The 13,053-nt window shown below is 45.9% G+C and overlaps 2 protein-coding genes across 3 annotated transcripts in view; one reads left to right on the top strand and one right to left on the bottom strand.

Annotated features, from left to right (window-relative positions):
* Positions 1-1,838: 1,838 nt before the first annotated feature.
* bloc1s2 (biogenesis of lysosomal organelles complex-1, subunit 2) lies at positions 1,839-4,491 on the bottom strand. The gene is made up of 5 exons (XM_086223803.1): positions 4,266-4,491; positions 3,993-4,109; positions 3,291-3,410; positions 3,099-3,203; positions 1,839-2,611 (listed from the first exon to the last, which is right to left on the bottom strand). The coding sequence occupies exons 1-5, from the start codon at positions 4,432-4,434 to the stop codon at positions 2,580-2,582; spliced, it is 543 nt and encodes a 180-aa protein (XP_086079929.1). The 5' UTR covers positions 4,435-4,491; the 3' UTR covers positions 1,839-2,579.
* A 1,273-nt stretch (positions 4,492-5,764) lies between these two features.
* Positions 5,765-13,053, top strand: part of usp24 (ubiquitin specific peptidase 24) — a 34,712-nt gene continuing 27,423 nt past the window's right edge. For both annotated transcript variants that reach the window (XM_086224788.1, XM_086224787.1), the window contains exons 1-7: positions 5,765-6,140; positions 9,520-9,688; positions 9,882-9,949; positions 10,042-10,185; positions 11,853-11,978; positions 12,343-12,378; positions 12,486-12,551. In XM_086224788.1, the coding sequence (XP_086080914.1) occupies positions 5,862-6,140; positions 9,520-9,688; positions 9,882-9,949; positions 10,042-10,185; positions 11,853-11,978; positions 12,343-12,378; positions 12,486-12,551 (888 nt within the window). In that variant the 5' untranslated portion in view covers positions 5,765-5,861. The remainder of the gene's footprint in view (positions 6,141-9,519; positions 9,689-9,881; positions 9,950-10,041; positions 10,186-11,852; positions 11,979-12,342; positions 12,379-12,485; positions 12,552-13,053) is intronic.

Genomic DNA, 13,053 nt, shown 5'->3' with positions numbered 1-13,053 from the left:
ATAGGAATAATTCCTTTGTTGGCTTCGACCTTTTTGGGTCATCTGAATTTAAGATAATTGTATCTATAAGTTGAAACCACAGTATGTAATTAAATGTGGATCATTCCACCGTAACTGCGATATGTCCTGGCATTACATGAGATATTTCAAAGCGATGTTAGTCTTTTGCTGTGTGTGTGTGGGCCTGCACATGTGCACGTGTGTGTGCACAATATGAGTGCTGTAAAAGAAGACGAGGTTTGCTAGAATGTTGTCAGAGCACATTTGAAGAAAACTCGTGCATTGTCTGTACAACGTATCCTACTGTTTCTGGCAGACTTCAACTCTGGGAATCGGCATCTACACTGTTGATGTGGATCGGAGCGAAAGAGTGAAGGAAATGTGGTTTCTGAAGAGCGAAAAAGAAAATGTCTTTGTTATTCAAAATTGTTTATAGGGGTCTGAGTGTAACTGGGGAAAACAGCTACTCACAGGCATTCAGAGGGCAAATACCTCCACCGAGGTGGCATCAGCCAAACCTCATGTAAAACACGCCCTTTTTCATTATCTTCCACAGGCCCGCGCCAGAACATGATGAGTTTCTCCTTATGGCCGAAGCTGCACGCGTCCACCAAGTTTGGTGAAAATTGGCCACAGTTTTTTTGCATAATCCTGCTGACACACAGAAAAACAGCATCAAATCGTGGATGCATGGGGCCATGTTGAAGGTACAATAACATTTTCCAGTGGTTTCAAGTCTACGAGCAGCTAGTGATGTTTAATTGCTGTATAAACTCACAATCGCATGCATTTAATGGATACAAAAACTGGACACAGACACTGTACATACACACAGATATTCAAGAAAACAATCCCAGTTAGTGGAACGTATCTTCGGTTATCAGAGCCATGAAATCATCGCACATTAACACATTTCTTCCTACCACGTGTGTTTTCTGCATGATGCTTCAGTTACGGTAAGTCTCCACACACATAGACTGGACCAGAGCACAAGGGAACACTTTGATTAATAGGTTTTAACTGGAAATGTAAGTCAAAGAAGAAGAAAAAAATACTGTTGCGATGACATTCACCCTCAAACATTTCACAGATACTTTGTCTTTCTTGCTTCTTTTCCTGTAATGTGGGCCACACCTCTTTGTTTCTGTACGTGGACTGTTTAGGAGGATGTGGATAAAATGTCAAAATGTGGCAAACACAGCACTGAATAATATAGGAAAAGTTTACCTATAATTAGAACGTTTCTTTATGCTTGACTGACCCCAAAGATTTCATAAAGTTGATTTGAGGGCCTTTGGGAGGGGATCTGAAATTATGCCCCAGGGCCCTGGAAGGAGGCAGGCAAAGGGCGGGATGGAAGCATCGTGGTGCAACAGTAAATAATGTTACAGTATGAATAATGAGCTCCCTCTGTGCTGGGGCCTCAACTGGACTAAAGACAGGTACCTGTTTTAGATTAGGCTTTACATAAACACACGCGCGCACACACACACGCACACACCCTCTCTCTCTGAAGCTGCTATCAGCTGAGTTTGTTGCCTGCAGAAAAAGGAGCTCTGGGTTCTGGTCTGGGACAATAAAAGCGGAAAGACGGAAAGCAGAGGGCATCACATCGTTTTATTCACTCCTTCCTTTTGATCACTAAGATGGGTTTCTCCGCTGCTCCGTCTTCCCTGAGTTTTTTTTTTTCTTCCTTTGAGAAGCTCAAACTCAAACCAAAGCAGAGGGTCTGCTCTCTCAGAGAGACACAATATTTGATGTCGACTATGAGAATGAAGCCTGCAGTCACGGCGCAGGTCTGCCATCTGCTGGCAGTTCTACTGCAATGAATACAGTCATGCACTTCAAGGTTTATTTCAAAAGTTTGCAATGTTGACACCACAAGTATATCTAAATACACCAGATCAATTGTTAAAAAAAAAAACACCAAGTAGAACAATTCCATTTTTACATGAACGCTAACAACTCCTTCATACCAGAAAGTTTGTTTTGAGCACAAATTAAAAGTGTTTGTGATTAACCCAGTAGACAGACAGATAAAGAAGTGGATTGTACCGCACGATGCAAACCAGTTTATGAACTGATTTTTTTTTTGTTGTTGTTGGTAGTTTTGGTGTCAGTAGTCGGACGCGTTTACCTTCTGCTATGTGGCACAATCCACACTGGTACATTATTACAAAAGCATCTTTGAATAATTCTCATTTACATTATCTACACCTGACTAGTGCTGCTACTCAAAGGGCTCCTCGTCTGTTCCTTGTTGACTAGGAGCAGGTTAGTACACACGCCACCCGCATCATAAGCCGATTCACTGTAGAAGGGAACAGTCTCGCACCGCACAGCTCCACGACCGCAGGCAAAAATCGGTGATGCTACAGTTCAATCCACGCCGAGCACCGCAGCCCCCACGTGCCTTCACACGCTTCCTACACGGTGGTAAAAAAGCAGCCTGGACTGTATGTTGTTTCAGTCACATCCTCCCAGCAGTGCCTGCCTCCAATGGCAACGAGAGAAGAAGGCAAGACCAGGTGGAAGAAGGTGAGAAGGCACGGTAACTCTCAGTCTGCTTCTGTTTCTCCTCATCGCTTCTCCAGTTTTTTGAACCTGGCTTCTGTAAAGGCAAAGACAGGGACTTGACCACACTGTGACCACACACAACAGAAGGAAGTCAAACCTGCTTCCTACAACACGACTGACACATTATCCCCTTGTGTCTTTCAGGGGTGAAATGGGGGGGTGGGAGTTGGAGAGCCTGTGGTGCCACAGCACCATCTGCTGGTAAACTTCTGAACGCTTCGCAATCTGAGCCAAGAGATGCATTTGTGCTCAGCACAGCTCCTGCCAGAAACAACAGCCAACGCATAGAAGAATGGACAGTCACGTGGCTGCTGTCCTGAAGGCTGAAGGCTCTCAATGTCATAGAGAAACGAAAGATGACCTTTGGAAGTACGGCGCAAACGGTCGCTGGGATTATGCACCAGTACGAGTTCTACAAGACTGGTGAATACTTGCGTCTCTCATGAGGTGACTGCTGGATTCGATGTCTTACTTTGTTACACACAAACACGTCCACACTGCTTCACACATCAGCATCTTACCCAGCTTTTTGGAGTACGCGTCCAGTTTATAAGCAGCTTGTTCGAGTGCAGAAACTTGCTCCTCAATCTGATTTATTTGGTCCAAGTAGGGCTGTAGGCTAGCATCTAAACACACACACACGTTAATAAGGAAGTAGAAATACTTGGTAAGACTCTAGAGACAGGAGATCTTAGTCCTGGTATCTGACTCACATTTATTGTTGAGATCCTGCAGGTTACGGCTGATGTTGATGCTGATGTCCTTCATCTCCATGTACTTCAGACTAGTGAGCTTGTTCATGTTCTCCAACAGACGGTAATCCTCACAAGTGGCTGAAAAGACAAGATCGTGAGAAGCGGACATGGGGACAGAGACAGCGGGCGTGCGTCAGCACACCAATGCTCCGGGTGGAAGTCTAAACCCTGGTTTATGTTTCTGCGTCGCAGACCCCTACGCCGTAGCCTGACGTGCACCTCCAAAAAATCCTGACAACTCGACGCGTCGTGACGTGAACGTCAAGGACTGAGATTACTCCGCCCAGAGAAGGTTGCCGAATGCATGAAGAGGTGGAAGAACCTCCGCGACAAATATGTGCGTCTCCGGAAGAAAATGGCCACAAGAAGTTATTTTTTGTCATGTTCAAAGTTTACAGTTTGATTCATGAAGGCAAACAGTCGTTCAAAGAAAAGCACTGGACTTTCTGTTGTAAATAGTTTTGTTTTGGAATCTGACAAGAGCCCCCCGAAACCATACAAAGACACAGCCACACCCCCTAGCGGCTTGGCGGTGTATTGCAGAGCAACGCGTTCCTTCGACGCAGAACTTCGAATGCTCAGTGACGGCGTAGGGTCTACACCGTCACCGCGTCGCAGAAGCACAAACCAGGCTTAAGATGCTGGGTTGGTTGGTGAGACCTGTGAGTTCTCCCTGCAGGAAGACTGCCATCTTTTCAAACATATCCGTGCACAGCTCGTTGATGTCAGGCTCCGCGGGCTCCACAGCCTCCTCTGCCGTCTCCACACCACCGTCACCTCAGAGGACGCAGGGAAAATGACAGTCAGCGGAATTTAGATTGGTTAAATGACACACAACCATGGTAAATCATGTAACCGATGCCAACAAGCACTTTGTTAGTATACACCGTTAGCATTAGCATGCTACGGAAACTGCGAGGAACCGCGGCTCACTGTTGGCGTTGGTCCTCTTCGGTGGGGGCATCAGGTTCTCCGCCGCGTCCTCCGGACCTTCCCCGTGACTGCTCGAGCTTCCAGCGGCGCTGACCGCCGCCGTCGCATGGGCCGCGGGCGACCTGGAGATGCTGTCCATCGCAGCGGCGTCGTCCCCCGTTGCAGCCATTTTGCTGACTTTCCCCTGTCACATGAGCTGGACGCTCACGTGACGACGTGCCTGCCCGCCATCCACCTCCCTCCCGCCTCCCCGCGCGCCACCACCCACCCCTGCGCGCGCGCATTGCCACGCCCTTGTGATGTGTAGGTTCAACCGGATCAGTGCTCCGGTGCTGTCGATGTTTTAGTCTCCATTATCTATAAAATGGGTACTTGCATGTAAGTGGGGGTCCAAATTAGATTCTATATTATTAATATACACACAGAAAATGAAGCTGATTCCTCCTGATGTCTCTGTTTCTGCTGGACAAATGTCAGTAGTTGAGCCTCGACTACACATCCAAAGTACTACAACTGTAGGAAACACAACTTCCACTGTGCCGTCAGTTTCTCATTCCATTTAGAAGCAGCTTCTCCTGATTTAAAGCTGCCATACAAAAAAGAAGAAGAAGAAGAAGAAGTGGGACGGAGCCACAAAGAAGAAGACTGGCTGACCACGTTCACCCCATCATGGACAGGCCTGAGGTCGTCCGCATCAGTAAATCCTTCTCATGCTGAGTCTCTTATCGTCCAGGGACAATCAGCTCGAAGAAAGAAACTGTGAAACAAAAGTCAGAGTTCGTCAAACGTGTCAACTGTAGCAGCTCTTAGCCGATAGACCTGAGTGAAATGAAACGTACTGACATAAAAACTCCACTCCATGCACGCTGGGATGGCCCATGCATGGTCCCCAACTCTACTGTCCTGCAGTGTTTCATTGTAGGTGAACTGTAAAAATACACAGAGGCCTTCGTCTCGTTCTAAGTAAACATTGTTCAACTAATGATAACACAATATCTACAGTAACCACATAGTGAGCTAATACTTCCTGAATATGGCTCTTTTGATTTTGATACACTCCTAAACTGCCTTATTTCTCATAGGTGCATGGGTGGAGTAAAGTTTTTGAGTTTGTTTTATGAATTATTCCAAAATCAAATCAATTATGATAGGATTGACTATATCCTAAATTAATTATGATATCTAAAACAAGTGCGTAAAGACAATTCTTCCAGTAAAAGAAAAACGAATAACAAAAAAATAGATGAACTCCTAGACAGCGGGTGATTTATATTTGATCTGATGCCAGAAGAGGAAGCTGTCCTCCACACAGTTTGGTGAACCTACCGCCGAAGACAATAACGTCGTTAATCCGTAATTTAAAAATCATAACAACGTCTGGTAATTTAGTCTCCGTTGTGCACGCTCCCGCGAGAGGCATACAATTCTAGGGAGGCAGAATTCTGTATGACACCTGTGTCGGCGCTGTTGTGGAGGAAGCCAGATCGTGACAGGCTAGTGTCCAGCATCGGGCTGTAAACATGGCGGCGTGCACAGCTACAGGGCTGTGCCGAAACCCCCCTTACTATTAAGCTGAGAGACGGAGACACCCCGAACATGGAGACGGAAGAGGAGCAGCACATAACGACGCTCCTCTGCATGGGGTTCCCGGACCCCGACGTGATACGGAAAGCTCTCCGTTTGGCAAAGAATGACATCAACGAGGCAGTTGCGCTCCTGACGAACGAAAGCCCCGGACTCGGGTATGGATATGAGCCGATGGAAAGCGGGCCTGCCCCGGGCTTGAGCACCAGCGGAGACGGGGAAAACAGCGGGCGGACTGGCACGGGAGGGTTTGACCCTCCGCCCGCGTACCACGACGTAGTAGACAGCGAGGTGAGATCAACGTGCATTTCAGTAAGAATGAACCGGAGGAGAGAGGGTGGAGAATATGGCCAATTGTAACTTACTGGGAGAGAGTGGGCTCGCCCATTTAACTAGCTAAACTTAGCAGCCTCATTGCTAGCTTACATGCAGCGAGCACAACGTGAGCTGTCAGAGCAATGTGTAAACTCTCTCCCCGGTGCTGCGAGAGAAGGCATATCACTGCCAATCAGTGGCTTCTGCCCTGTGAACGTGAGGCTTTGCTTCTTGAATAATGGCGCTAAATAGCAAGTCTAGATCGGATAGCTAACCTAGCTAGCTACCGGCTAGCTGACGTGAGTTGAGAGTGGAACCCGCCAGTGGTGGAACAGCACCACGAGTAGCGGTGCAGATGTGTCGCTGTGGAGGACAGTGAGTCAGTCGCATATTTGAGCTAAGAGCTGTCTGCTAGCGGGTAACCACGACTCTCAGCTGGCCCCCGGGCGGTTGGATGGTTAACTTTGCATAGGTTAGCTACCGTTAGCTAGCAGGTCTGCTGACAGCGTCCTGAGCTGTCAGGACTGCGGTCTGCTCGAGCTGGAGAAGTGGAGACATATGTGCCATTTTGATATTTCCTCTGTCAACATTTTTAGCTGTCAGAGCGTTTTTTGTGTTTTCACGCCCAGAGGGAGCGAGCGTGTGTGTGTGTGTGTGTGGACTATTGTGTGATGTTTCTAGGCTATTTAAATGGATCATTGACCAGCACATGACAGTTTACAGCAGTTCACCTCTTTGCTCTTGTGTACCGTGTTATTGTGCAGGTGTAACGCTGATCTCATTTACACACGTAAGTATCAGTCTGCATGAAACAGGGTAGGATCACTCTGACTGACACCACCAGTCAGACTGTTTGCAAGTTGACTCCAAACCTGTTGCCTTCCCAGACATCCCAGTACTGCCACCAGGAACCATGCAGTTCTCCAAGTCAATACTCATGTTTTGTATTTGACATTCTTTCTTCACTTTGATTCGATGACATTTGCTGGGAGTACGGGTCGGTAGGATATGCTCAGGTTTCCTCTACATCTCAGGCTGTCAGCTATGAACAACAGGTGTTAAATACGTCATGCAGAAAACAACGCACATTTGCAGATCAAGGCAAATAATAACCTTCTTTTTGGAAATATGCCAATGATTTGTGTTCACACACCTCAAAGTGACTCACTGTCCTCGTGATGCAGTTCATTACATCTCTGTTGGAGCTGCCAAAATGTTTGACTAATTTCCGAATTTCAAAGAATTCCAATTCAGATGCATTTCCCGTTTAAATCAACCAGTAAAATAATCCCTTGATGCCTGTCCAGGAGAGCGCTGGCTTTGTTGCCTCCATCAAGGAGGTCGCCAGTGCTGATTTGTTTGTCTACTGGCAGGGGAACACAAAAAGTTGTGGATTGATGTTAATGTAATTTGGTAGAATGATAGAACTTAGGTTGAGGAACAATTGATTAGGTTTTGGAATCGATCTGCATCTGAGGATGTCACGTAGGCCTCTTTGGGGGTATGCTTACTCTGAGTGCTCTCTAGTCTCACATTTTCAGAGAATAAGTGGCATTGCAGCACAACTTCATGGAAGAAGCTGCAAAGGATGGACAAGATGGATGGGAGCTGAAAAGGTTGTAAGATAGATTCTGATTATCGTCTGATCATGACATGACGTCATTGCCCTGTAGGAAGGTGACATGAATTGATCAGCTCAGAGGCGTATGATGCCAGTGCTTTGCGTTATTCTAGCAATTCTGGTTTGGGGTTCCCGTCCCAAGTGATCATGCTTTTACTGTTATTTTTGCCATCCGCCTACAATTTTTGTGCCTAAGAATCATGTCATAGGTCTCCGTGACCCCATGTTATCCTAAATATAGCCCTGCAGTCTCCCTGACAAACACATTGCAGATTTTGCACGAGGGCCCCAGGAGGCTTGCTGGGTGCGTAGTAACAGAGTGGCGCTGAGTTACCTCATCATGCTGCACAACCGCACACATGCTGTTCCTCGGAGACCTAAACCTTTCCCCTAAAGACTTAAGCTCTGCAAGCAGCGGGAGATTTGCAGCGCTTTTTTAGTGATTTGTCGGGTGATTATTTCTGTTTTCCCCTTGCTGTCCTCTTTTATTTAAAGGACTCATCTGAGAGAGTCGAGCGTAATTGCCGTTGTGTTGTGATTTGGTAATTAAGCCAGCAGTGGCATGTCTCTCATGAACCTGGTCCTTTGCTCAGGATGGTGTGTTAGGTTCGTCTCTTTTCCTTTCCTCTTGTCCAGCTATCATTTCTGATATTCTGAGAAACGGAAGGAGTGAAATATGATGCTTCTCCATCGCTTTCTCCTCTCCGTCCCTCCTTCCTGTTTTCCTGTTATTAATGTCTAGTCCATCACTTACATGCATGTATCAGCATAGTGCAGTTAATCATGTCAACCATCATGTGTTGCTTGTATGTGGAGATCAGTGCTACCACCTGACTGTCTTGTGTTGTATAAAAATTTTGTGCCCTCAGACACAAATTTGCCGGTGTTTGTAATAGTTTGGTCATTGTAGTGAGAGCTGAATCCTACTGTTGAGTCATATTTCCATCCATGACAGCAGGTCCAGCCTCCGTAGAGTTCTCTGTATTGTTGAATAGTGAAATTGCAGTACAAACACGAGTTTATTTCCAAGAATGACACACTTTGCAAATACGTGCCGTTAATGCTCCACCTCAGCGTGTGTGATTATTTCAGGTCTGAATTTTAATCATGAATATTCAGTTTACTTCATGAATATGCAAACGACTTTGATTTAAATAATTTAGTAATCCTTTGTCTTCTTTCACCACGTGCACGTGCGCGCACACACACACACACACACACACACACACACACACACACACACACCTTACTTAGACTGTAGTGCCAGTGGCTATTTTGTTTTTTTCATAGCAGATTTTAGCGTTTCACACTAATGAAACCATGAATGCAGAAAGTTGAACTGGGATCTTTTGTGAGCGTCTCTGCAGCAAATGAAAGTCAAAATTCCGTGTGTCAGACATTTAGTTGTGTCACGTGACTAATTAGACTTCACACGCTGTCTTACACATCAACGGTTTCGACGTAATTGCTTGAAATGATGGAACACAAGCACCTGTCTGCGATTGGTATGAGATCCGCTGAGGAGGAAATGGAGAGATGAGGATAGAGATGAAGGGCAGGTCACAGAGGACAGGACACACTTTCCTAGACGGAGGAAGAATCCAGCGTCATCCTGGCCTGACTGAGGCCATTTATGTTATCATAGAATCAAGTAGTGCTATTATTTGGGAGCAACTGGGAGACATAACATTGTTTTATTCTCATTTGTAATTGTATCTTTCATCTGCATTGCAGAGGAGCAATGATGAGAATGGGAACTGCTCTGGGGGAAGCATGGAGTTCCCCACCACCAACCTGTACGAGCTGGAGAGTCGAGTGTTCACCGATCACTGGTCCATTCCGTACAAGCGAGAGGAATCGCTTGGCAAATGTCTCATCGCGTCCACTTGCCTAGCCCGGCACGGTAAGACCGTGTGCATGCGTGAAACTAAACAGGCTCCATCTGTGGTACCGTGTAGGTGGCGTCTTTAGTTTAGACTTTCACACTTTATATTTATTTATCAACTGTGTTACATGGCTCAGTCTGTATCTACAGTGCTTTGTCACAGTTCAGCTGTGGTGTAAATAAGTGAATCCATTATTAACGTCTTCTTCAGGTCTTGCTGATGCTGATGAGAACTGCAAGCGGTTTATGGATCGATGCATGCCAGAGGCCTTTAAAAAGGTGAGCACCAAGTTTGTGCTCTAACCCACTGTGTGATCAGTGATTGATGAACATACATGTTCACTAATTGCCCTCCTGCTCTCTGTCCCCAGTTGCTGACCAGCAGTGCTGTACACAAATGGGGCACGGAGATTCATGAGGGAATCTACAACATGCTCATGTTGCTGGTGGAGCTGGTGGCAGAGAGGGTCAAGCAGGACCCCGTTCCTATCAACCTGATGGGGGTCCTCACCATGGTGCGCTTTCTCTCACTAGCTGGCTTTTAACCCTTTTTACTCTTCATTTATTTATTTTGGTAACCCGATATTTCTAATTCACCATTTGTGAAAGGAGTGTCTAAAAAAAAAAGTAAAAGCCATGTTTCAGTTTAAGCAATTTATCATTCCAATTTAGCTGTTGACATGAACTGGCATGTGCTGTCTGTTAGTTCCATGGCACAGCAAGCCTGCTCCGTCATGGCACTGATGTGCAGTGGTAGGAAACCGTCAGTGCTTCTGATTAGTTTGTGACCTGCCGGGAGCGTTGGTGTCCGATGACAAGAGATTGTCTCTGATACAGGGGTCCACCTGCCTCGGGGTCGTTGGCGTGTTGAGGAGCTCTGTCGTTATTCTCTCAGGAGCTACACGATGCTATTACTCTGACTGCAGAGTTTAGTCCAGGCTGCCTGTTTACCTTCACAAATCCACCTTGGTTCTTTGAAAGGTGCCATCTTAATCTAGCTTTAACCCATCAAACCTGAATGGTTAGTTTGACTGTTGACTGATGAATGTTGACATCCTTTGTCAGTACCAGATGATCAGTTTCGGGAAATCAAAATAAATTTATTCTCACTGCTTTAGTGATATCTAGCATGAGATATATATATATGTGTGTGTGTGTGTGTATATATATATATATATATATATATATATATATATATATATATATATATATATATATATATATATATATATATATTGAAGACTTCAATTCCCCCTCATTAAAAGTACTGGTTTTGCCACATATGCTGTGCACTGTAGTACGTCAGATGTACTACATCAGCTGTGGCTTTTTGTAGTAACACAGATGTTGCGCAGTTGAGGAATGTAGTCCCCAAAGAAAACGGCTGTCTGACAGGAGTACCGAGCACCAAAAATGATCAAAGTGTTGCGGGCACATAAAGGGACACGTATACTTCAGATGTGTGGACTTGTTAGTGGCCAGAAGTAGTGTTGGTGCTGTCCTCATACCACTGCAGCACCTTCCTATGCTTCCTGCTGCAATATTGACGGATGATGAGCTGATCATTAGCTATGGGAGGTGAGACACTGACGGGGCTTCAGTGCCTCTTACGACCCTGCATCAAAATAACCAAACTAACCCTTTAAGGCATTCATTTACCACATTTGTCCACTGCACCTTCCTTTAAGTGTGAATGTTTATCAGAAGGCATGAGGGGCGTGCAGCAGAGATGCCCGCCTGTGTCGCACCATGACACAGAGGCTTATCAAGAGTGTCTCTCTGTGGCGGCGGGTCTGATGGTGCCTGATCAAGTGCTGTAGAATAGCATGTTTTCTCTCATTCAACAGAACTGAAAGCTCAGCGAGCCTCTCGTGGTGGTCACTCGTCCAGGACGTAGCCACACCGGTGCAATTCAGCTCTCAGATGACAAAGTGCATCAATAAACGCCGACTACTTGCTGAGACATTGATTCTCATTTTGAATTCATCCATGCTGTTAATGAAGTGAAAACCCATTTCGTTACTCCAACAACACACGTATTTTTTTTGTCTACCCTTCCAAACACAGCTAAATTTGTGTTTTAATTTTACGATTAATCAGAAGCATTATTGTGGCTAACTTGATTACAATTTTACAACTGATTCTCAGGACTACTTTTTCTGTTTTCTGCCGTTGTGACCAGGCCTTCAACCCTGATAACGAGTACCATTTCAAGAACCGGATGAAGGCCTGTCAGAGGAACTGGGCTGAAGTTTTTGGAGATGAGGCCAACATGTTCGCCGTCTCTCCCAGCAACACCTATCAGAAGGTGAGCGCTCGTGTGAAGTCCTCCTCCTCCTCTTCAACCCCTGTGAGGTTCATTCAAGTACTTGTGTGTAACTTTATTCAGATGCTACGTTAGTATTTATTTGTAGTTTTTATGTACACATACTTCCTGATGGTCCCTTGTTTACAATTCATAGTCTCATGGAGGGCAGACAAACATCCCCGGTGTTGTGTAACTGAGCCACAGGAGATCAGCACAACATGTGTGACTGAGACACAACAGCTGTCAGAAAACGTGTGTGTGTGTGTGTGTGTGTGTGTGTGTGTGTGTGTGTGTGTGTGTGTGTCTTATAATTTGCTGTGTCATTGCTGAATAAACCCGCTGAAAACACAATTGTCTGTTTCAGGAGCCTCACGGTTGGCTGGTTGATTTGGTGAATCGAGTAAGTAATGTGCACTCACCCAGATTTAGCCTCCACACACATGTGCAACATACCCTTTGTTGTGTAATGTTTCTAAAATCCCCTTTCGACTTGTCTTCTGTGTGCAGTTTGGAGAGTTGGGAGGATTCACCGCCATTCAGACGAAGCTCAACACGGAGGAAATCGAAATAGCTGTAAGACTATCCCTCCCTCCATTTGTCTTCCCTGCCTTCTTTATAAATGGCCTGACGTTCTTCAAAGTAATTAAATACTCACTACTCTAGTTATGGATGGAGACACCGACTGTAGACAGACTTCCAGACAGCTTATACAGGCTAAAGGTCATTATGCCCCCGCCCCCCACACACACACACTGCTCTCAGCTGCAGCGTGCTGAATGTCCCTCTCTTTCCTATCTCTATAATACTCACTTACAAACACACAAGCCCTCTCATCCTCCCACTGTGTGTGTGATGGTTGAAATGCTCTGCTGTGTTTCGTCTTCTGAGGCATCCTTGTGCTAACGCTCCCTTCTGGGAACCTGGCCGGAACCACAGCAGAGCATAGCCATTGATTTGGTGTGTACGAACACACACTCCCTCTAACCATTAGCATACTAATCGGTAAGAGACCGGTTGGACGGTTGCAGTCTTCAGTGGCAGCGTGAGCGCTGTGGAGGTTGTACGCTGTCAGATA

This window comes from Aulostomus chinensis, chromosome 14 (assembly GCF_037954235.1).
Source record: "Aulostomus chinensis isolate RoL2024-O1b breed Wild chromosome 14, RoL_Achi_v1.0, whole genome shotgun sequence".
Lineage (NCBI taxonomy): Eukaryota > Metazoa > Chordata > Actinopteri > Syngnathiformes > Aulostomidae > Aulostomus > Aulostomus chinensis.
This window is presented reverse-complemented; position numbering and strand designations above follow the sequence as displayed.